The sequence below is a fragment of the Triturus cristatus genome, chromosome 4_1 (genome assembly GCF_964204655.1).
Source record: "Triturus cristatus chromosome 4_1, aTriCri1.1, whole genome shotgun sequence".
Lineage (NCBI taxonomy): Eukaryota > Metazoa > Chordata > Amphibia > Caudata > Salamandridae > Triturus > Triturus cristatus.
Window position 1 is genome coordinate 1,020,510,747 of NC_140585.1, and position 25,984 is coordinate 1,020,536,730.

General features: G+C 41.5%; 1 protein-coding gene across 1 annotated transcript in view; it reads left to right on the forward strand.

Moving 5' to 3' along the window:
• The window catches only part of LOC146855997 (ADP-ribosylation factor-like protein 8B-A), a 200,788-nt gene extending 175,660 nt beyond the window's left edge, over positions 1–25,128 (forward strand). Inside the window, exons 6-7 of the mRNA XM_085653963.1 lie at positions 4,130–4,200; positions 22,457–25,128. Of these exons, the coding sequence (XP_085510089.1) occupies positions 4,130–4,200; positions 22,457–22,506 (121 nt within the window). The 3' untranslated portion in view covers positions 22,507–25,128. The remainder of the gene's footprint in view (positions 1–4,129; positions 4,201–22,456) is intronic.
• Positions 25,129–25,984: the final 856 nt, after the last annotated feature.

Here is a 25,984-nt window from a genome sequence, read left to right on the forward strand (position 1 = left end):
CCAGGCAGCGGGATTGCTGAGTGGTCTTTGGAGTCCTGCCTCCTTTCTCTACCACTCTGCAAATGCGCCTCCTGGCACACTACTGGTTGGGGAATGAATTCCACTTTACCCCTGAAGGCGTCAAAGTGGACTTCTTCCCCCAATCAGTAATGGCCAGGAGGGGGATTGACCTCCGACAACCTCTTAGCAATCTGGCTGTGTAGGTGGGACTCACTGGAGGTAACATGAGGGAAAAGGGATAGTTGGCCCCCAAGGACCCACAGTAGTAAAGTAGACTTCATCCCCCAACCAGTAGTGCACCAGGAGGCGTGTTTGCAGAGTGGTGGAACAGGAGATGTGGCCTCCAAAGCAGTCTCAGCAATCCCGCTGTGTTGGAATCACTGGAGGTAATAGGAGGGCTTGTTAGCCCCCAAGGACCCTCAGTAGCCAAGGGGACTTCATTCCCCAACCAGTAAGGTGCCAGGAGCCGTGTTTGCAGAGTGGTATAGAAAGGGGTCATGGCCTCCGAAGAACTCTTAACAATCAAAACTGTGTGGGACTTACTGAAGGAGTTGTTGGTCCTTGGGGGCCAGCTAACCCTCCAGTGTGAGTAGGTGTGAGTAAATGTGTGGGTGTGTAAGTGTGTGTGTGTGTGTGTGTGTGAGTGTGTGTGAAAGCTGTGTGGGTCTGTGAATGGTTGTGAGGGTCTGGGAGTGGTTGTGTGAGAGTGAATGAGTGTGTGAGTAGATGTGTGAATCTGTGAATGAGAGTTAATATTTTTTTAATTGGGGATCCGGAAAGGGCGTGTGATAAAAAAAGTTTTTTAAAGGTTTTTGGACAATTTCTTGCCCACTAGGGGTCCCTCACAGACCCCTCCATTAGTCCCATAGAGTGAGGGTACCTCTACCCTGGCCCCTTCTATCAATGTTTTACTGTATTTTCCCCACTGGGAACATAGTCCCGATGAACAAAATGGCAGCGGCAACATTCCTCTGTTTGTAGCCAGCCAATCACGGCATTGCTATTGGCATGTGGATTTGTAAATCCAAGGCATTTCTGAGGAGCCATGTGTCTAGATATACAAATTTGCATTTCAATTAATATCTTGAAAACGACTTAACAGAATTACACCAAATAACAAAAAGGGTTCTTTCTGGGCCACGAGCTACCTTTCTGCCAAATTTGGTGTGATACCATCCAGCTGTTCGGGCTGTAGTAGTGTCTAAAATCTCTACTTAAATTTAAGCCTGGGCAAAGCACTACGCTACGCTCGCGAAGTTTGCACTACTTGGCACTACGCGAATTGCACGTAGCACAGTGCAAACATGCGTAGCGTTGCGTAGTGCAGCGGTCATTTTTTGCTTGCTCGCGGTCCTCAACAACAAGTTGGCGACCGCGAGCAAGCAAAATGACATCCCAGCGAGACTTTTTCCTTGTTCGCGATCAGCAACATCAAGAGCGTGGAAAATAAACATCCCGGCGAGATTCTCAACGCGAGGAGGTCAGTTTTCTCATTGCGAGTGGTCGCGTATGCTCGCGACCGCTCGCGATGAGAAACTACCAGTCCGCGTTGAGAAAGCTGCCGCTCGAGTAAAAATCTACTAGAGTGGCAGAAAACTACAGCTCGCACTGTGCAAGATGCCGTTTTCAATGATTGCAAAGTGCCGGATGCTTGTCCCCACTATGCAATCATTGAAAACGGTATCTTGCACAGTGCGAACAGGGCACTACACAGTTCGCAAAGTGCTACGCGTAGCTCGCGTAGTGCGAAGTGCACTTTGCATAGCTTTGTGTAGTGCTACTTTGCGAACTATGCCCAGGGTTACTTAAATTACCATGAGAAAACACTTTTTGTGATCGCCCCACCCTTTTTGCTTTTTCTTGACCCCCGCTTGACGGATTGCCTTGAAACATTCCATGCTGAACAAGAATCACTGGCACGCTGTTTTGGGAAATTTTGTGAAGATTCATCAAACGACACCAAAGATGTAGGCAAGTCAAAAAACGCTATTCCTATGGAAACATGGCCCTCTCTATAACTTCTTACTGGCAACCGCCAGTAGGCAGATATATATACTGCTAATAATGTAATGTGTTTGGCAGTAGTGCAAATGTGCTTCTTGCTTTGTAAATGGGGGTTTGATGGTATGCAAATGTACCCCACAAATCACCAAACCCTGTTTTAATAGTTAGAGTAAGCTACCAAAGAGGTGGAACACCGAACTGAAGATCACAAACAGAATTGCAACCCTGTAACTGAATCGCCTAACACTGTGTAGTATTATGTTGTGTGCTATTAAAGTACTTACTTTTAACTAAACCATAAGCAGTCGACTGGACAATACTTTGTTGTGTCTGAAGCAAGTCCATCATGCACTATTAATCCCTCCTTTAATCTTGGAGTGTGTTGAACCCTCCTGCTATTTACCATTCCCACACCTTTATTTAAGAAAACAGATGACCAAAAGGTCCTGTGTAACCACACTCCTTTTTCTAACCTCTTAAACCTACTTTCCCCAGCAAGATTTTCTCAAATGACGCAACTAGATAGTTTTAAAATGACTTGGCCATTCCGCATGACACCAAGCCCAGATTCATACCTTCAAGAGTCATTGAATCCGTCCTCGTAAAATCTTAACTCTTGTTGCCTGTTGATGAAACATAAACTACTGTTAGATCTCAACTGTGGATGACAAACATCAGACTACCAGCTGACACGTCCAGTGAATCACAATATCATTCATACTGCATTCCCTAAGAAACTCATTGCCATGCTGCAAAGACACTAAAACTAGGTGGCCATACTTTGGCTGAGTTTGATGCTGCATGAACACACAAACCCAGCATTTAAAGTTGTACTTTGGCTTCTTGTAGATTCTGAAGTCAAGTCCGCAAGACCTGTTGAGTCTAAGGGTAAACATACCTAGAAACACTTTCAGCCCATCATATACCTCACATGATCCTGCAATAGGTACCTGTACACGTAATTAATCGTAGAGCATTCAGTCCGACCAAAGATGGAGGGTAGGCCTTGGGGAGTACTGGTTTGTAGCTGTTGAACACATTGAATTATTTATTTTCTAGAACTGCCAGAAAAGAGAACTGTTCTCCTGCTGCTTTCCAACGCAAGCTTGTGTTACATCTACAGCACTCTGAATTAACTAAAAGAAGAAAAAATGTTTTGAAAACCTTAAACTTGTGTGCTCTATTTGGTGTTTTGAGCAGTAAGGTTTCTTAATGCTATATTTACTCTTGTGATTTTTTTTTTAGATTGGCTACCTATAAAAACAGATCATTCTTTAGTATCTAGTGTTGGTTTGGAGATTGAAACTGGTTTCATGTGAAATTACTGACAACCGGGCTCTGTACTGTATTTTTTCGATTGTTACATCTCTTCCAGTTATAGTTAACAAAATGTCCAGGCACTATACTTTGGTCTAGGTTAGAACGTAATGCATGTTATGCATGCAGAGATTTTATATCCTTGCTCACTGCTGGGTCCTTTCTGTAGTCTGTGTAATGGACAGCTTCCCAGCGACGGCTCCTCCTCTATGGCGGAGGACCAATACCCCCCTGCCCACAGAGGGAGACAAAAAAAATATTATCATTTTATTTTTTGTCTGTCCAAGTCTTGTGGACGGGGCCACAGCACTTCAGGAAGAGGAGGAGTGTTGGGCACTGCTGTCAGTGCACATGACGGTTTGGCCGGCCGTCTTAGGGCGGCCAAACAGTGAGGGACACTGACATCTCCAAAACCCAGCTGCCTTGCTGTGTGGAGAGACCAGCAGGCACAGGCTCCCAGTTCCGATGCCGCGCAAAACCAGTGTTCTCCACCCAATTCAGACGTTGTTCTTCTGAGGAGAGCAGCTTTGGGATTGGCCGCGGGAGAGTCTGGAAGCCTGTGCCCCGAGGAGCAGAAGAGCGGCGAGGAGCCGAGTGCTGAGCGTCAGGTAAGCCATCTTTTTTTCTTTGTTTGTGGCTCACCATTTTTAAGGGACACCAGCCTCCGCTTCCCACTATAGCATTATTCATGAGTGCAATCAGTAGTACGTATGCCTGAACCAAAACACCATCAAAACCCTGTTTCTAAGATGATACATTTTAAAACTTAAATTATTACTGATCAAATTAACTTTTTTTTTAAATCTAGAAACCTTTCAGCGATTCAAGATCGGGAAATCTGCTGCTATTCTATTTCATGTAAAGAGAAGGACAACATTGGTAGGTATATTGTTGCCGAACGCATTCTCATTGGGATTATTAAAATCTTAATTACTCTCACCCTTGCGCGTAGGAAATGATTCAGTCTCATCCTTTTCATGCGACTGTGCTTCTTGCTAACGCTTAGGGTGCGCTTTATTTCATGATCCTCTCAATAATCGCTCCAGTTCAGGAGGGATGCTGAGTTTCTGCTGTGTTTCCAGTAAATGCTAGAACTTAAGTCTTTCATTTCTCGTTTAGGGCCCTGTTGTCTCCTTTTGTCATTATGCTACCAGTAGGAGACGCAAAGAGTCTAACAACCCAATGGAAATTAATGGTTACAAGCAGACACGCCGATGCACGTCCTTTTCTGCCCTGGTATTAATGTAGGGTGATAATGGAAAAAGCAATATATTTGTTTTGCAGTTGAATCCAGCATTTTAATCTACGATGGTGAAGGCTGAAAACAGTGATGCAGATACAGTTAATTGTCATGGCATGTAACTTCATTCTTTTATCCACATTGATGAGGAACGAAATTTACTTTGTTGAGAAAAATATGATGAAAGCAGAAAATTCATGATGTTGCATACATATTTGTGGCTGTAGCTAACAAGCAGTTTTTCCTGGCTGCCATTGCAAGTAAACGTTCTAACCGATTGCTTTTTCCGATGTAGCCTGCACTTTCATTGTGCAAGCCCATTGTAATTCTACTTGAATAATTTATACGCAATCTTTTACCTATGAAAAATACATTTGGTCGTTGCTAAATCTGCCCATGCTCTCAATAGACCGTGTAAGGCTTTACAAGACAGTTTCTAAATAATGAATTTAAACCCCCAGTGAAACGGACTCCGTCTAGAGCATCTGCCTCCCCCACTCCCACCTCAGCCGCACTCACCCCGAGGCGGCCCTACCTCAACGAATGTACCTGTGGCTATACAGTAGTGAACACTGAGTCTCAAGAAAGGTTTCTAACCCAGAGCTTCCCCAGTTGCTAGAATACATTGCCTCAATAAGGGCAGAACTGCAACACAAGGCTGTAATTCGATTAAAATCATACAAACCTTTGATTTCTTAATGCACAGACCAAGTTTTTGATTCAAGTCCCAATGGCTGAATCATCTGACTCACTCACTACTTTAGCACAGAAAGAACCGTTTCAGGAGTCGGAAAATGTTGCTATTGTTTCCTCACTAATCCTTGAATTTATGCAGACTCTTGAGTTTATGCGGATTAATGCGGGCTTGTGGGTGGAAGAGCAACTTCTAAGAACCCGTGTTGCCTTGGCAACTGGTACATTTTTGTGGTTATCAGTTGTAAGAGAGTTGGGCAGCAAAGCGAACATGAATCCCTGCCACTGGAGATTACCAGCAGCTGAACTGCTCAAAGAAAGGCAATCATTAGGGCACTCAACAATATCAGTAGGTATAGGGAATCTAGGTGCCAAATTTGAAAAGGGCAGTAAAACACCTTGGTGAGTTATTCCAAAAATGCTTGTTGTCTGAGAGGTTATGGCTTAGTAATGTTTTGTTAAATCTGCAGAACTCTTTATCCTGAAAGAAAATAATAAGGGCTTTATAGTTCATGAGGTCAGGGGGATTACCCGGATACTCTTGATATTACCAAGACTTGCTCAGTGAACTGTGATCGAAACATTCCTTACTAAGGGAGAAGTTGTTCCCAAATGAATGAATGTTTAAGAAGATAACTAATTGGGTTGCTCTGCATAGTAATAGAAGGGCAAATGATCTTGGGTGAATCAAAGCTTTTTAAAGTTACTTCATTGAGTGAAAAAAGAATCTCGTCCTCATTAGTGTGGTGTATAGGCCATTTCACTAAGGAAGTAGCTTTATAACAATTGAGTCAAAACCAGATAAGCTTAAAAAAACATAAGCTGCTGGCGAACTTGTCTGTATTTGTGTGACTGGGCTTTTTCGGTATTCTTTGTGATTAATTCTTCTTGGATAACGTTTGTTATTCATGGCAGTATGAGTAGTTCCTTAATCACGTTTAATCTTCTGCTAAAAAATAATTTGACACAGTTTCCTACAGCTCCAGTTTTGTTATGAGAGTTTGGTTTTGCTTTTGGGTACCAGATAAATCTTTAATAACACTGATTTGATGTTTATTTTTTTCAGACTTGTCTCTTCTAGGATAGGATCTGCAAAAAATACTTTTATAATTTTCCACTCTTGCCAGATTTTTTTCCCAGGCCAATTGTTAGGAGATGACATGTGGCTTGGGCTGCCAATATTGAAAGGTTTCTCTAGGCCAGTGGTTGCTAACATGTAGTCCGGGGATCCATAGGGGGTTGCAAAGCCTACTCAGTTGGTCCGCAAATGCTTGTAAAATTAAATAATATCTACTTATTAAGAAAGTGTAAACAAATAAAAAAACAAATGACAATTTGAAATAGTTCTATAAATGTGACAGAATTTTAAAATTGATTGTTAAAAATTAAATTAGCATCTTTCGATTTATTCGGGGGAGCCTGTTTCAAATAGAATATAGTATGGACAATGAGTGGCCTAAATTGGATGACGAAAAGCTCCAACCTTCCCATTGAAATAAAATTGTATTTTTATATTTGTGAATTAAATAAAATATTACATTATTGGTAACCCTGGGCGTAGTTCATGTAGTAGCGCTACACGTAGCTACCCGAAGTGCACTTCGCAGTACGCGAGATACGCATAGCACTACACGAACTGCGTAGTGCGCTGTTCGCGATGATTGCACAGTGCCGGATGCTTGTCCACACTGTGCAATCATTGAAAACGGCATCTTGAACAGTGCTAGCTATCGTTTTCTGCCGCTCGATTAGACTTTTATTCGAGCGACAGCTTTCTCAACGCGGACTGGTAGTTTCTCATCGCGAGCGGTCGCGACCATACACGACCACTAGCAATGAGAATCCTGACCTCCCCGTGTTGATAATCTTGCCGGGAGGTTTATTTTTCAGGCTCGCAATCGGCAACTTGATGTTGCTGATCGCGAACGAGGAAAAAGTCTCGCCGGGATGTCATTTTGCTCGCTCGCGGTCGCAAAGTTGACGTTGAGGACCGCGAGCAAGCAAAAAATGCCAACTACGCTACGCGATTTTGCACTGTGCTATGTGCAATTCGCGTAGCGCGGTAGCACAAACTACACAAACTTTGTGAGCGTAGCGTAGTTGTCCGCCCAGGATAATTTATTGGTGTATTTATTCGATGAATGGGTGTGTCTGTATTTTTGTGTATTGTTTTACAGTTCAAATCATTGAAAATGCTTAGGCCGCATACTCTGGCTTTCATTAATGACTCAGCAGGGGCCCCTGAATCCAATAAGGAATCTGTGGAGGTCCACAGCATCATAAAATTAAGAACCACTGCTCTAGGGTGTTCAGGAACAAAATGTAGTCCTTATCTGCTCTTGTGCTGGACCGTAATGAGAGGGTTAGTAGCAAAAATGCCTTATGATACTGAATCACCCTTTATGCCAGAGTTAAAGCCTTGAAATATCTTATGGATTTACTAAAAAATGATTTATTGTAAGTAATTGATTTTTCTTTCAACTAATTGCATGGATGAATTGGCTGTGGCCTTCTGTATAAAGCACTTGTCAAGATGCATAAAAGATAGCATGCAAGTCTTTGTAATGATGTTACAATATAGAGAAAATGTGATGCTGTTAATTTTAGCTTTTGATAGTATTTCCAAATGTAGGTATTTCAATAGGTTGTACATAAAATTATAATTTTTAAAGTGTTTAGTGACATATCGTATATGTTCAATTGATGAGTTTATCATTGCTTTATACAGTATGGATCTGAAAGTGGTCTCAGCTTTTCGTTATAATGACAACAAAAATCTCCTAGTGTTCTTCCGTTTGTACCTTTTATGATATGCTGTAATTTGTGTTTTAGAGTGAGAGCGCTTGATACACTGGAATATCAGACAGTTGGCTGTGACTTTTGGTCAGAATTAATCAGTTGAAGAGGAGTTTTTTTCTAGACAAAGTGTATATTTTAGTATTTTTGTTAGAAATGAGGTTACTGGGTGACTGTGGTGTCAGCCTTGGTCAAGCAGCAGACAAAATCCTAGTCAGGGTAAGGTGCAAGCAAACCCTAAATTAACCTGTGCTAACCCCCTGGTATGGCACAGAGCAGTCTGGCTTAACTTAAAGGTAATGTGTAAAGTATTTGTGGAACACTTCAAACAGTTAAAACACCACTCAAAATCATCCCACACTAAGTGATGTTTAATACATAAAAGAAGACCAAAACGACAAAAATAAAATCAGTAAATCCGGATATATTCAACTTTTAAGTTGAAATAGCACCAGAAAACACAAAGCACCAACAAGGGATATCTGGCCATGCCGGACTGGGATATAGTCATAAGTCCAGGCTGACCGCAATGGAGCATGGGCCAGCTACAGAGACCCAGTTAGGCTTGCTGAATACAGTACCGTCAATCCTGGTTGCGGAGTGCTGTGTGGATCCGGATAGAAGAAGCACGACCCAGCTGAAGCTATGTGTATGTTCCGAGATGCAGCTACGATGCGGTGCGAGGTCCTGTTGCGTCATCATTGAGGATACCATGAAGGGGGTTTGTGTGCAAAGTGCAAGTGTTGAAGATGTGGTGCACAGCTGTTGATGCATCGGTTCCAAAGAGCTGCGAGGCTGTGATGTGGAGGCCGGCATCGTTCGATGAGCGATGTGAGGACCTGGGCTGGAGATGCATCGCTGACGGCGTGGCGCATCGATTCTGAGGACTGTGAGGGTGATGCAGGACTTCTGCGCTGGGTCCAATCCACGCAGCAGTTGCGATGCATCTGTTCTGCTCAAGGTTGAGCTGCGCAGCCAAGGAAATGCGTTGGTTCTGCTTGGGGATACGCCACTCAGAGAGGATCAGTCGGTACCGCTGGTAAGCACCTTAGCCCACTTTCAAGGATCCAGGACTGGGTTAGCACCACTTGGCGAGGAAGCATCGCAGATTGCAGAATTCAGGTGCTAGTTTGTTGGAAACCTGTTATGTCTCTGAGGCTTCAGATCAGGAGGCCGACATTTAACCCTTGGAGTCACTCTGGGTTCAAGAAATGCTGGTATAGTCCTCACCCGGGCAAGAGGGCAGCAGTTCAGCACAGCAAAGCAGGAGGCAAGCAGAGTGGCAGTCCTTTCAGCAGCACAGCAGTCCTTCTTTCTGGCACAGTATCCACAGGTCCAGAAATGTACTGAAGTGGTGTCTGAGGTCCTTTTTTTATTCACAGTTGTGCCTTTGAAGTTTGAAGAAACCTATAGAGACATGCCTTTGAAGTGCATAGATGCCCTTCCTTACCTGCCCTGGCTCCAGGCTAACTACAGGGGGGTTTACAGTGTGGAGACAGGACACTGCCTATTCAAGTGTAAGTGAGGCTGGCCCCAGCTTCTCCCTTCCATTCCGTCAGTGATAGCCCATTCAGTCACACCTGAGCTGCCATTGTGTGTGGCTGTCTAGGGGGAATACACAAAGCCCAACTGCCAACTACAATAGTCATGTGAACAGAAACCGGCTGCAGGCACCAAATGGCTTCAGCAAGTAAATGCCAACTTTCTAAAAGTAAAATGAACAATAATAATGTTCTTTAAAGCTTGATTATTTAAAATCATTGCAATCACAACACTTCACATCTCAATCTTAAAAACTAAATTAATCATTAAAAAATCAATTACAAGCATAACATCTTCCCAACTCATAAAATAAGAAACTGTCCCATATATACAATTTAAAACTTATCAATAAGATCAAATCCAATCACATAACATCAAGAATTACAACATAATATTGCACATCTTATATTATAAGATGACGGCGTGCACAGCATACTATACCCTTATACATAATGGGAAGATACTCTAACAAATAACAATTACTTTCAGCTGAAAAACTGTACACATGTTGTAATTCAAAGTATTAATACTAAGGTGCAAAATTAACTAATACAAGATAGTTTCTAATGTATGTATTCCTGCACAATTTAAATTTCAAGGTACTAATGTGCAATTATTGCAACAGCCGTCGTATCAAAACAATAATAAAGTGCATCAATTTACTCTAAAGTGCTAAAGTGTGATTATTACGGCAACCATCGTATTAAAACAATAATAAAGTGCAACAATTTATGGTAATAGTGGCACGTTTGTTTGTACATTTCAAATTGTCACCCTCGCAACATGATCACTAAGTATTAAAGATAATAAGCCAGATAAAACTATTAGTCAAAAGAGCCGTAAAAATACTGGAGATCTACCTTATTATATCAAACATTGTTCAACTGCCAATAATTTTTTTACCAAATGACATAGTAATGGAAGCAATTTGCCGGATAGTGACATAATTAAGGCCCGATGAGCAGATCTCACCCCACTCTTCAAGAAATGTGGTCTCAAAACTGTACGTGGAAGATTAGTCAACATGGGGCACGCACAGACTATATGAGCTAGAGTTTCCTGTGGCCAACCACAAAGTCTACAGTGAGTCCGGCCACTGCTTCATCCACGATTGCGTGCCCTCCTTCGTTGGGTTTAATCCCATACGTAACCTTAAAAACTTATTTTTAAACTTTGCTGAAAAAAAAACATTAAAATACGGCTGAATATGCAGGGTTTGGTATGAGTTAATCACATACCATGCATAATTTTTCTCTGCTAATTCGATTTTATCGAATTTAAGCGATTCAGTTTTGATAGGCTTTTTTAAAATTAACATAATTGGGCATTTTCAGATCCTGTAGTGCAATTTGCCGGCCGATATCTCTTAAGGAAGTTAAAATATAAGCTCTCCAGCTAGCCACATAGACAGACTTGTCTATTTCTTGCCAACAAATGTTCTCTAGATATGCTGGGGCTGATGTTGACAATGCGACCATACATTTTTTTTTTTAACTCCTTTTGAAACCAGGCTCTGTCTCTGGGGACCAAACTCCAGTCTTATTCCTGCTTGACACACTGATTTGGCAATCCCTAAAGTTGCTTTGAAAACCTTGACAACCAATAGGTCAAGCACCTTCGCATCTTTCCCTCTGATAATGGGAGAGCCATATATGAGGGTTGGATGTATTTTTGGCTATAATTACTTTAAGTATAAAATCATATGATTGGCAGTTCAATGATTTTTTTTAAACATTTAAAAGCATGGACCAAGGATACAGCCTTGGCCCATAGGTCCTTAAAATGAAATTTAAAATAATTTAAATAAACAGGTGGCAAGGACACAACCCTGCTTTAGGCCGTTATATGTTCTTATCTTCCTTGATAAGGAATTGCCATCGCCCAACTTAACTTGAACACAAATATCCGTATACAAAAGAATGATAGCATTCAACAGTTTCCTTGAGATGCCCCGATCTGCCAATTTTTTCCATAACAGGTTTCATGGCACAGAGCCAAAGGCTGCCTTTAGATCAATAAAAGCAATCTATACGTTTTGTTTATTTAAGACAGCCCTCGCCACGAGTAGAGTTAAAGCCAACACATTTTTAGTAGTGGGTTGGCATTTCTGGAAACCAGTCTGGTTAAATGGAATAATGCCCTCCTGCGTAGCCCAATCTTCCAATTCTATCAAAAGAGTGGAAGCAAACACCTTTGCATCGACATCAGTAAGCGATATTAATCGATAGTTAGCAGGATTAGCCACCGGGCCGCTCTTATAAATTGGTTGCAGTATACTGCCTTGCCAAGATTCTGGGACCATTCCCAGAATCAACACTTCCCTGAATAGACGATGCAAAATGCCTGCCCACATGTCCGCATTAGCACGAAACAGGGCATTAGGTAACTCATTGGGTCCGGGGGCACCATTTGGTCAATACTTGATCACAACTCTGGATTTCTAGGTCTTAATTTGGATCAAATCTGGAATCGACAAGGTGGTCTATGGAGTTCAAATCCAAACTCTCACCTTTTCCCACATTGGATGATAATATATTATTCCCCACGTGTCCATCTAACATATCCAGAGGGTTTTCCCTCTGGACCGGTGCACCATACAAATTAGCTTTAAACGTTACCCAACTGGATTCAGATATATTTACAGAAAAAGCCCTACAGCCTCCACTTTCAAGCTTATTAATAACGGCCCAAACTTTTTTTGCATTATTTTGCTTTGAGGCGGATAATAAACTGTTTCATAACCCAGTTTGGTAATTCAGCTTAGCCTTCCAGACTTTTTGTTTATTGGACTTCTTAATTTCCTTCGAATTTTCTTAATACATAGAATAGGTCTTGCAAAATCTATGTGCATAAGCCACCCAAACTGCTCTGTTGAGTAATTTCTTTAACTTTTGTAAATTTTCAGGAAACCATATTTTTTTTTTTATTAAGTCAGACCAATCATAAGAAAGCACACGGCTTGTTCATCATAACAGAAAATAGAGACATTGTACAGTCATATTAAATCGCCAGAGGAGAAAACCGAGCATTGTGAAATCATATAAAAATCGACAGAAAACAAGAAGGAACAAAGAATACAGAAGAAGTGTACATATATCACATCATAAAGTAAAATACTGCTAAGTGTAATGCTAATGCAAGAGTCTAAATATGTATCTATCTGTTTGACTTCCTCTCTGGGAGGCCCAACCTCCTATACACTGTTTACTTGTAAATTTCATCTACATCTATACATACTGATTATCCAATAGGTCTCCCATAAAACTATAAAGGGTAAGTATTTTTGAATTAGAGAGGATAAAATCTCTACCAACCCAAAGGGGCTGAACTGAGATCTTATATTGTCAGTGAAAGATGTTCCGTTAGAGCCCCCCAAATCTCCTCACCAAGTTTGCGTTTCCGTGGGCTTTTGATGGCATTTAAATTAGTCTTGTGTTTACACATAGCAAATAATCTACCTCTCCACATCTCAAAATGTAGGGGGTTCTTTCTCACGCCACAGTGAAGCTATACATAACCTTGCTACTGCAACCGCAATATGTATAAAATATCTATATATATATACATTCCATGTGTAGGTGTTTTATTTTCTATGACCCCCAGCATCATAACTAAGGGAGTTATCTCAATATGTTCTCCTGTGACTTCAGTTAAAAATATCTGTATCTTATTTATCAATAATTTCAACTCTGAACATGTAGCAAACATATGAACTATGTCCGCCTGTTCCCCCCCCCCCCACAGCAAGTACATTTGTCCTCATTTACTCCACCCCAACGTGCCATTTTGGCCGGTGTATAATGTAGATTAAACATGGTTTTGTATTGTTGGGTTTTCAAATTTGAGGATATTAGAAGCTTTTCAGCTAGATAAGTAGATTCTTGCAAAATATTACCTTCTGCGGCCACTCTCAATTTCCATTTATCATTCTGTGCCTCAACATCGTCCTTTTGTGTGTCGATAAGTGCCTGATATATATATCCCCAATTTTACCCCGGGCCTTCACAATTTCTAAAAGATTGTTTTTCTCAGCTAAACATAAGATATCCCTCCTTCGGCACAGGAAGTCCCGGATCTGCAAATATTTTTAAAAAATCCGCTTTAGGAAGATCATAGTTAGTCATCAATGTAGCGTAAGTTTTAACACCACTACTGTCTACCAACTGGCCCAAAGTTGTAATACCTTTACTTCTCCATTTATTCATAATGCCATCTAAGAAAATAGATGGAAGTAGTGTCACTGCATCCGTGGGTGTATAATAGTTAATTTTACCCATATTTATCTGCTTCTTTATTGGGCGCCGGACCTTATAGGCTGCCTGGAGGACTTTGAAACAAGTCTTCTTATAGTAACTTGGCTCTATAATTTTAAAGAATGTTCTCTGTCCTTGCACCTAATAGTAGCTGATATATATGAGGTACATCCCCTAGAGTTTCACCACTAGTTCCCACCAATAGGATTCCAATGTGTTGTAATAAACAAGCCCAGTAATAACATTGAAAATAGGGTACTGCCCACCCCCCTCTATCGCGTGGCAGGGTCATAAATTTTAGTGCCCGTCGGGGTTTCCCCTGTGCTATTGCAGATAGATTGTAGTCTCTGCATTTGTTTTCTTGTTATTTCCAGTGGTACTGCCCTAAAGAAGTATAATACCTTTGGAAGCACATTCATTTTAAGGACATTGCATCTTCCCAGTAATGACAAGTGTAAATTTTCCATCCTATCCAAATCTCTTTTAATCTTATTAAGAAGAGGTTCCCAATTGAGTTTTAACCATCGTATCTATTCAAGCATTCAGGCGTATTCCCAAATATACGGCCTCCTCTAGAACTCTCTGATCCCTAAATTGCGTTTGTTCAGTACAGATTACCTGTGTCTTAGTTAAATTCAATTTATAATCTGCACTTCTCCCAAATATTGCTGCCAATTGTTCCGTCTGCTCCAATGTGATTGCAGAATCCGGTGTAATTATTGCAAGATCATCTGCATAAGCAAGTATATCAACCCGCTCCAACCTAGGACCTGGCAGCTGTTCATTTAATGTATGCTTTAATAGGTTCAAGAACGGGTTGATATATATCGCAAATAACAGAGGGGAGCACGGGCATCCTTGGCGAGTTCCTCTTGATATAATTAATGGTTTTGATTTTAACCCTAGTGTACATATTCGTGCCTTTGGGGATCTATACATGGTCTTAATGGCCTGAATAAAAACCCTGCCCCTACGCCATGCAACCTAAGTGTGGCCCATAGAAATTCCCATGAGACACGGTCAAACGCTTTTTCTGCGTCTAATAATATCACCCCGCATGGCAGATTACGTGTGTTGGCAATTTCTAGCAGTGTTGTTACTCTGCTTATATGATTGACCATGTCTCTACCTGGTATGAACCCGTGCTGGTGAACTGAAACCAGAGTCTTAATAACGTGATAATCGTGTCGCTAAAATTTTTGCGTAAATTTTACAAACGCAATTTATTAGCGATATTGGCCTAAACGATCCTGGGAGTGTAGGGGTTTTTTCTTTTTCTTTAAAATACAATAATGCTTGCCTCATCCCAGGATAGCGGAGCAGTGCTTTTTTTGTGCCTCCCGACACACCTCGAGCATATCTACCTTAATTTCAGATAGTAATAACTTATATATTTCTAATGGGAGTCTATCTGGCCCGGCAGCTTTCCCATAGCCAATGAGCCCACAGCATCTACTAACTCCTGTATTGATATTGGCTTCTCTAGTGCCCTCCTATCTTCTTCATCCATGATTATCCTGTATGGGTCCTTATATAACTCCTCCTGATCATCTATACTATGATCTTCCTCAGAATACAGCTTCTCATAATATGTTCTAAATACTTCTAGAATGCCCTCTGGTGTTTCTATTATGTTCCCTGATGAATCCTCAATTGTCTCTATAATATTTTTAACTTCCTTGCATCTGATCTTTTTCGCTAGACATCTGCCAGTTGTTTCCCCAAACTCATAACAATCTCTCCTGAAAAGATGGTATTTTTGGGCAATATCTTTAGCCCATTCCTCATTAATCTTAGATTTACCCCAGGCCACCTCTGTTTGTGCCTGTGCGATGTCCGCCTTATCCCGCACAGCTTCTATTAGTCTGTGTTCTAAACAACGTAACTCCTCATAATTGCATCTGATGTTGTCTAAGGTGTTTCTGAATACGTAGACCAAAACAGATTAGCTCTCCCCTAGTCCGGCTTTCATTGCATCCCAGACCATCCCTAATTTAGTGGAACCTCGATTTATAGCTAAAAATTCTATCACCCATTTACGAATATGAGCAACAAACTCTTTATTTAACAGTAACTTTTTATCAAAAGAGAATGTACTTCTAGGTCGCATTAAACCAGATATTGCAAGTTTCAGTATAATTGGATTATGATCCGAAGTTATACGGGGATAAATCAATATTTGTGCGTCTTTTAGGAGCGTTTTAGATATAAAAAAATAGTCTATTCTAGTGAACTTTGATGGGAGCATGAATAATGCGTATAACCTGGTTCAGGATGTTTTAGCCTATGCCACACGTCAACTAGGCCATGTTCATGGAGAAGCTGTTGTAGAGCTTTATAGACTCTAGGTTTTTTACCAATATATTTATCACCTCCAGAACCTTTAATAATATCTTCCAATTGAATATTAAAATCGCCAGTCAGAATCACTGGAGTTGCCCAATTAGCTAGTTCCATATTAAGATATTGAATTACTTGCTCCTCATCATGATTAGAGCCATAGACAGAGCATATTGTATAATTTTTGTTAGCGACAATGCATTCCATCATGGCCCATTGCCCATATTTATCTGCAGCACTTTTAGTTATAAAAGACCCTTTTTAGAGTGTATAGCGACCCCGCGAGTGGTAGTCCCTTGTGTAGTACACACCTGCATCTCCAGACCGAACTCTCTCAAAAAGTTATGTTTGTTCCAAGGAATATGTGTCTCTTGGATACAAACTATATCAGGCGACATACTCTTTATTTCGAACGCCACTCTTTGCCACTTCCCCCTATCATTAAGACCCCGCACATTAAATGTGCACACTGTTAACCATGCCATCGACCTGATTTGGATCGGCATATAGCCCTTCCTGCTCTTCTTGGTTGCCTCTCTCTCTTTCTATCTTTCCCTCATAAATCCTAAGACGGTTACTGACTTTTATTACCATTTTTACCCCCACTCACCCCCCCCCTCTGGCAGCCTCCCCCTCCCCAACACTAGAAGACCACCCCCCTTCCCTTTCCTGCCTCCCCTGCCAGCAGAAAGCAGCCCCCCCCCCTTCCCCAACATGTAGGCTAATAGACCCCATGGTCTACTGTGATGGAAACCATATTTTTTGGGTGTTTAGATGGGTATTAATTTTCCGAGTCTTGCTGGCTGCAAATTTCCCCTCAAGGGACCTTGTAATAAAGTTCCATTTATTAATCATATTCGTATTGCCCTGGGCTCCCAAGTCACATTCCTTTAGTAAAACCTGAGCGGTTTGCATAATTTCATCCTCTTTAGCTAAATGCCAAACCAGCCTTTTCAGCTTGTAGGTAAAGTGTGCCATATTGGGAAGATCATTAGTTTTAGAATGACACTTCACAAAAAGAATAAATTTTACAACCTGGGGGTTGTGACCGCTTTCTGGCCGGCCGATTACCTTATAATCAGACATATTTGATCTCAAGATGTCTGATACAAACGTGTAATCAATGATTGAACCGTGTTTAGAATTCTTAAATGTTGGAGTGAACCTACATTTTTCTTTTAACTGGCTGACTCCTGCTTCAGACATAATGTCACAACATTCTTTTGCAAGATATCCAGACTTACAATTAAAATCTGAAAACCGGCTTATTTGCAAATTAAAATCACCTAATACAATTAACCCAGCATCCGGGTGTACTATTAATGTGCTCAGCACATCCCGCAAAATATACAACTGTGCAGACTTGTTTTTACTGGCACTCAGATACACATTAAGAATAATTATACGCAGATCAGTGGTATTTAAGACATTGTAGCCAACCCAGATTAAAATCTACCACATGCACAACTAAATAATGGACGGAATGCTGAACAATGCAGAACATTCACCCTCAGTCACAAAGATCTGGGTTTGATCAATTTTTCTTTTGCTCACCATGCCACCCAAGTTTGGACCCAGCCATATGCAAATCATTCTTGACCCTGCTCCTCATGGGAACAGTCCAGCCCGAACTGCCAAGCCAGGTACTTCCTGGACCGGAAACAAGCATCCTGGGACCGGTTTCGGAGCATCACCTGTCATCAGCCAGGCTAGCTTAAATCCAGTTGTGCTGTGAGCACGGGAACCACATCGGGGCATTTCCTTCCCACTTAGGGCGACAAAATCAGAATAAACAAATGATGGACAGCATGCTGAACAATGGAAACATTCACCCCCAGTCACAAAGATCTGTGTTTGATCCATTGTTCTATTTGCATATGGCTGGGTTTAAACTGAGGGGCATGGAGAGCAAAAGAATGATGGCTTGAGGCCCAGATCCCTGTACTGGGGTGAATGTTCGATATTGTTCAGCATTCTGTCCATAAATTGTTCTCTTTGCATTTGTCACCCCTGAGTGGGACGGGTATGCCTAGAAGCGGGTCCCGTGCTCTCCAAACCACTGGAGTCAAGCCAGGCTGGCTGATGAGGGAGTAATAGCGGTCTCAGGATGCTTGTTTCTGGTCCAGAGAGGACCTCCCTTTCTGTGACTGTCTAGAGTGAATGCAGAAACAGCCCAACTGTCGCCTTCCCTCAGACGTGGATTCCACAGGCAGGCAGAGACACAGAATGGTAAAGCAAGAAGATGCCCACTTTGTAAAAGTGGCATTTTCAAACACGCAATTTAAAAAACAACTTCACTAAAATATAGATCTTTACATTTTGAGTTCAGGGACCCCAAACTCCAAAGCTCCCTCTTCCCAATTGGAAGTTACACTTGTAAGAGGGTACATGGCAGCTCCAATGACAACCTATGGGAGAGATAGCCCTTGCAATAGTGAAAAACAATATTCGTAGTATTTCACTATCAGGCCATGTAAAACACACCAGTACATGCCCTACCTTTCAAATACACTGCCTCCCTGCCCATGGGCCTACCTTGGGCCTACCTTAGGGGTACCTTACATGTAGTAAAAGAGAAGGTTTGGGCCTGCAGAGTGGGTGCACTTGCCAGGTTGACATGGCAGTTTAAAACTACCCACACAGACACTGCAGTGGCAGGTCTAAGACATGGTTACAAGACTACTCATGGGGGTGGCACAGTCAGTTCTGTAGGGCCACTAGTAGCATTTGATTTACAGGCTCTGGGTACACCTGGTGCACTTTACTAGTGACTTACTTGTAAACTAAATATGCCTATCATTGATAAACCAATTGCAGATACATTTTACACAGGGAGCACTTGCACTTTAGCACTAGACAGCAGTGGTAAATTGCCCACAGTCCTAAAACCAGCAAAAATGAAATGCATCACACACTCAAAAACAGGAGGTCAGAAGCAAAAAAGACATGGGAAAACACACCAGAGATGCCAGATCTAACAACATGTATTCAGTTAGCACTATCTGCAAAAGGGAAAAAATATCTTTTGTTGCAGTGAGTATAACAATTTAGGACATATGCAGTATAGACTAAACAGTCTCTTCCAGTTACAGTAGGTGCATCAGAGAGTGCACTCCTACTAGAAACAGATGATCCTTTAGTAACTTATTTAAGTCAAGTCAAAAATACTTTTATTTGGTTTCGTTAAAATCATAAAAGGGTGGGAATACCACCATGGTACATAAGACATTGAATTAACATTTTAAAACCTGGTGAATGAAAGAAAGAAAGAAAAAAAGGAAAATGCTACGAAATCATGTCCTCGGGCGGTAAGCAGCTAGGTAGTTTAGAATTTTAAAAAGTATAATCAAATGCAATTAAGAAGTCATTAAACAGGTTATTTTGGAACAACTCTGATTCATTCATAATTTCTTGACCAGTTCTTTTCCCGCAATTTTTCAAGAGTTTATAGCTCTATGGGACCGTTGAATTGACGAGCCTCCGAGGCATTTTAGCAGCTAGTAGAGTAAGAAATGTTAAAAATTGTATCAGTGCAATTGGGAAACTGTTAAACGGGTTATTTTGGAGGTATTTGGATTAATTCGCTATTTTGTCCAGTTCTTTTACCGACATTTTCCAGAAGTTTATGGCTCTGCAGGACAGTTGAATCAACAATCCTCCAAGGCATTTTATAACTGCCGCTCTGCATGTTCTTGTTTGTGCCTTCCTTAATGCCTCCCGTAGCACTGTTTTCCAGATTTCTAATAGTGCAGGGCAGATGCATAGGTGATGAAATAATGACCCGTCTCCCTGTCCGCAGAGGCGGCATTCTGTAGTTGGCCATGTGTTTTTCCATTTCAGTGTCAGGTCCTACGTGGGTATGCCCCCAACCGCAACAGCGTCAAGTAATGCTTTCTGTGATATGAGAAATGTTCAGACCGGTACGGTTGGGGTTTTCAGAGTATGATAGGATTGTATCCCTGCCCAAACATGTTTTTATTTTTTTAAATGGCTGTTTTGTCAGTTAATAAAGAGGTCCCTTTGATTGCATTGTGTACAACCGTTTTAAATCCGGAAAACGTTGTGATGGTTAGCCAGGCCTCCTCTAACTGTAGTGCCGGGAGAGATTGTTTTAGGACTGCAGTAATAGAATTATTTAGCCTGGTTTAATTTTTGAACTCCACCCAGCAATGGTGGGCTATGGTGTTATCTTTAGCTGCCCTCATCCTCCAGTAATATTTGACTAGTGCGCCTTGTCTGGCTGGGTTATGATTTTTTAGTCCATATTCCAATCGGATTTGAGCTTCTGAAATGTGTCTGGGAATTCAAAACAAGCGCTTGAAGAGGATGGATTGTGCTGTGTTTAGAACTGTTGCATCTTTGGTATTCAATATTTATGAGCCATATGATATGGAGGCTAGAAATTTAGCTGCAATGACCTGTTGAGCAACCTGAAAGCTTATTTTGTAAGATTTTAAATGCGAAAAGCAGTGGTTTGGCTTTCGTGCGGCCTTGGTTCAGGTGCTGCTTAAAGTTAAGGTGGCAATCCAGTTGAAAGCCTAAGTATTTGTACAAAGCCACCCGGGTCAATGGCTTCTCACCAATTTCCAGATGATTTTGCATCTTTTCGTTATTGAATGATGTTTGGAGAAGCACATCACCTTCGTTTTTTGATGGTTGATTGTTAATTGAACATAGGTGATGTAAGCTCCTAGTTTGGTAATTAGTCGCTGCAGACCTACTGGTGTTTGTGCTAATAAGACGATATCGTCTGTGTATTGGAGACTTGGTATTGGAGTTTTGCACAATTTTGGGGAGTCAGCTTGGGTAAGCCGGAGATGCTTATCGAGGTCTGCGGTGTAAATGTTGAATAGGCAGGGGGCCAATACACACCCCTGTTTTAGCCTGTTGAGTGTTGGAATCTTGTTGGTTATACTGCACCCGTCTCCTTTCCTTATTTGGACCCATGTGTGTGAGTACAGGTTGATAATAGCCTCAAAGTTTGGTTGGCACCCCCCAACTTTGCATTTTAGCCCATAGCTTAGCTCTTAATACTTTATCGAAAGCCGCTTTAATATCGATGTAGCATGCGTACAAGGTGCTGGATTGTGCAAGGCTTGAGTGGCTAAGAGAGTGACTTCAGAGATATTCGTGAGGGTGCCCATCCCTGCCCGGAATCCAGTTTGCGTATGAGATTTGTTCGGCGAACCCAGTCCTCTAGGTCTACCAACAGGTTTGAAGCATACATTGTTGTCTCCACATCGATTAGTGCGATCAACCTGTAGTTAGATGCGTGCGCCCAACTTATATATTGGGTTTAGGATACTTCCTCGCCAGGAGTCGGGGATTGTAGTAGACGCCAAGGCATGAGTAAAAAGAAGGGTGAGGAAACCAGACCAGAATGGGGGATCATGCCGGAACAGGGCATTTGGTAAGCCATTGGGCCCTGGCGCTCCCTCCAATCTTAATTTTTATATGGTTTTAAGGACTTGCTCTTGTGAAATCCACGGGGAGAATTTGGGTGTTTCTGGATTTGGTGTGTCATGGACTGGGCCTGCACAGGAATCCCCCTTCCCTATTGGTATTCCTTGGTTTGGGGTGCCTGGTGATGGAATTACATTGAATAGGAGTTCGATGTTAGCTCTCCAGGTGTCCTCCATGATGTCAGAGTTGTGATGTCGGTATCTGCCATTTGTTAGCTGGTGGATGTTTTCCCAGAAGAGTTTAGAGTCTTTGTTTGCTGGCGTGGAGGAGTTTCGCCCAGGTATGTTCATTGAACATTTTCTTGGCCGCCCTAATGTCCCGTTTTAGACCTTTTCTTGTTCTAGATATTAAGGACAGCATTTCCTGGGAGGATTTTGGACCCCGGGTTCGTAATTGTCTTAGCTATTTATTCAATTGTTGCTTTTGTTTGTCAGGGAGAGGGAGGTTCAGCGCATATTCACCCCATTGGTTTAAGTGTGTGCAGTATACAGGCATGTTCATACTGGTTGCTCCTATTTATGTTACCAGGGCAGCTAGCCTAGCAAGTGTGAATGAATCAGGCTAGGGAATCTGAAACAGATTGCATGTTTGAGAGATGTAGCTCTTAACGGACCATCCTGCCTTCCCTCCATTTAGTTAAATTACGTAGACATCTTGGGGGTTCACGCTAAGTTCATGGAAAAGGTCGAGGCTCCAAAAGCTCTTCTTAAGCCTTGATACAGTTTAACTGAATATAGACTTTAACAGTATGTACCTGTACAGTTGTGTTTTGTTTCTTCATGTAATTCGATGTGTAATTGTATTTCAGACATCACATTACAGTGGCTTATTCAGCACTCCAAATCAAGGCACTACTGAAGAGGCGTTCATGTTTCATCCCCACGCTCATCCACCCTGGGTATAACACTGGCAAAAAGGGAATGGAGTTTGGACACTACCAGGACTCATACTTCAGCAGATTCTGTTCAAATTAACTTCAGCCTTATGTGTCCTTTTTAAATGTCCATCTTTGTCAAAGTTCTCTTATCGCCTTAAAATGACAGAAAACATTCTGTGCTGGAGTTTTCCAGTAAGTGTATGCATGTGTGGTGATATGTAGTGTTTTGTCGTCAGACGCTGAAAACACATAATAGCAATCCCGTATAGCTTACCAAATATGTTATTGCAGAGATGATGTAAATAGCCATATGCGCAGAGACCTGTTATTTTGCTGTTTTAAATTAACCGCCAACTTGGAGATGCTTATATTTGCGAGCATGGGAGGTTACGTTTGTATTTAGAGTAAATATGGATACATGCTATTTAATAGTTGCCTTACTTTAATAACCACATACTTTGTATGAAAAATAAATTGGGTCAGTGTGGAATCTGTTATTTCTTTTCATATTTTAAGGTCTTGCAAAACCAGACTTACATTGCTTCTATTACAATAAAGGTTTACATTTTCTCACCGCCTTCAGATTTGCTGCGGAAGTCGTTGCATGGATTGGAAGGTGTGGCTTCCATTACTGCTTATGAAAGTATACGTTATTGGCAAATTAAATTTAGGAAGCTGAACCACCCCACTGTGGCATTGTAGGGTCGTGGCCTGTTCTCCTTTTCGCTCTACACTTGTCATTTTATCTCCCTGCCTCTCCCCATACACACAGCTGTAAGGCCACGCCCACCTCCTCAGAACATGGCTAAGACACAGCCTGTCTTCCTGTCTGGGCTAGTGGGGAAGGACGCTCAAAGTATTTCGGTTTGCTCTCTCTTTTTAAGGTACTAGGATCATGTAATCTGTTGGTAAGAGCTGCACCAATCACTGCACACTGGGGTGACCTAGCCAATCCGGTGTAGATACCTGCTGGTGGCTGTAAGCTCAATGCAGTGGAGACCGTGATTGGCTCTCAGTATGTGAGCTGGAGAGCGGTTAGGGGAGGATCTTGCTTTGGGGAACTGCGACTAAATGGTCAATATTTTATTTGGAATATTCACAACTACTGGGAACGTATTTGATTTCATTTAGCAAAGAGTGCTTCCACTATGTGTAGGTTGTGGTATGTTTGCCCTGCCATCCTACACCCTGGTGAGCTTTCAGGTGCACTCGACATGGAAACTGCCATACTGTATGAAATCCTGAAGTTCATTTTTCAAAGTCTTAGATACATTCGCGGGCACCTATTTGACTCGACGAAGGCAGACACTTGCCATTGTTTTCAGATGAATGTAGAACTCACACTTATACTCCAGCCAGCAGGTCTTTTCCTTCTTTTTCTGTGCAGTGTATTAATCTTGTAATTAAAAGCGATACGAACTAATTTTCACTCTGTGCAAAAATATGGACGCTTGCTCATTGAAATATTTAGATTTTCTGTCTGAACGTAGGTTACCATAATATTTCCTAGTAAGCTGTGACCAAGGATGTTTTCAAGTACGTGAGTCATTTGCCACACTTACTTTACATGTACACATTTTAGTACTTGCAGATCAAAATACCCACTATCTGGATGTAGGCGATATCTTCGACATCCGGAATTGTAAATTCTTTGGCAGCATGACGCCCAAACCACTTCACAGAAGTAGTACAGCCAAAAGCACTCTTCAGCAACTGTGTGAGTGACACAACAAGCCTGTCATGTGCTAAACCTCCCTCGCCCTTCTGTTTGAACTTGTGGATAGCGCACTATGCTGGGCCTAATTGGAAAGTCGCACACGCACCATTTGAATGCTGCAATGATATCAATATCTCAAAACCCATGTAATGCCTCGGAAACAGCAATACTGTTCTGGGACACTGCTTCGATTGCTTGGAAGTGTGCCACGCAGACCAAAGGGTGCACGCACGTCGAATTTAACCAATCAAGAAAAGGATGCTCTTATTTAGGCCAAAATGGGCGATGTTGTCCCCCACCCCCCCTGTTTTGAAAGGACTTCTTTTAACAGAATAATGAATCCAAGTCCCTGAAGAAATGACTAAACTCATCATTCTGTTATTTTAAACTTATTCAGTTCATTTCCACACACGCAGGGGTGTATGATCAGTTAAATGTAAACGTGGAGACCCCTTCACCTGATTTTTAGATTGCCCATAGCATCACTTTCTTTCGATGTCCGAAATATTGTTACTGTACTCTTGGGTTGTGAAAAATTACGTGACGTCGGTAGCAAGTATGCTTTGAACAAAATTCAAATGAATGTATGTGTCCATGTTTTTTAAGTTGACACCCCCATTATTGAAGTAATGTGCTCCGGTATGCTTTTCCACACTTATCCTCTTCTTCCTCTTAGCTGGAACCTTTCACGCTATTTGTGTCTGCACAAGCAATCGTGTAAGAAATGATGACCTTAAAGTGGACTCGTTTACAGAGGGTGTAATCTGTTGTGTAACATACGCCACATTTAACTGTATGCTTTACAGATGTAAAGCCTTTGTTGTTTTTCTACGTGTACACTGATGTGAAAGATTGCAATAAAAAGGAACTGATTCAGTTTAATAAAGGTGTATTGCACTGCCTCATAGTTAAGTATATATATATAGTGTATATATATATATATATATGTATGTATATTGTTTTTTTTTTTAAACTGCACCAGCATTGGGTCAGACGTTTTACTATAGGCTACATTATAACCAAACGGTAGTAGCATATAGCATGACTGTCACCCAGGGCTTTAAATCCAGGAGGGTAACGATTTAAATATCAAAATAAGATAAACGTGGTAAAAAAAAAAAAAAAAAAAAATTCTGCAGATTCATGTGGAAGAAAGGGGCCGTGCACCCTGCTGAGAGTAAGACCGTCTTGGTTGGGTTCTGGGCGATAAATGCTCTTTCAGATGGCCGGCCTCCCCAAGCAGCGGTGTGCAATCTTGGGGCGAACTATCTGCTCTATGATGAGTTGCAAACGGTTTCAAATGAAGATGTCAATCTTGGTCCAAGCCTATTTTCCTCCATTACTTTTTGATGTCCGGTGTAGTCTGTTAGCTGCCTTCCCATAGCCCCCACAAGGCTCCAAGAATACTTTCCCTTCTCGCCATATATACTGGTCATGGCAACCAATATATGTCTGAGGAACTTGGGTAATGAACTGCAAACAAAACCAATTTTCCAGAGGGTTAAATTTTAAGAAGTTTTCAAGAACTGAAGACCATGTGAGTTACATCAATATGTTCAAACATTAAGTCTTTTATAATTTACTGCACTTCCAAAGATCAGTTTGCACAGGTATGGTATAGTTTTCTGTTCTTGAAGTTTTTAATGAAACTATTTTGACTGTTGTCTAGCATGCAGTTCCTTTCAGACTAATCTTAGCAGGGACAAGCAGAATAAGGTTTAGAGCAATCGCGTATGCATAAG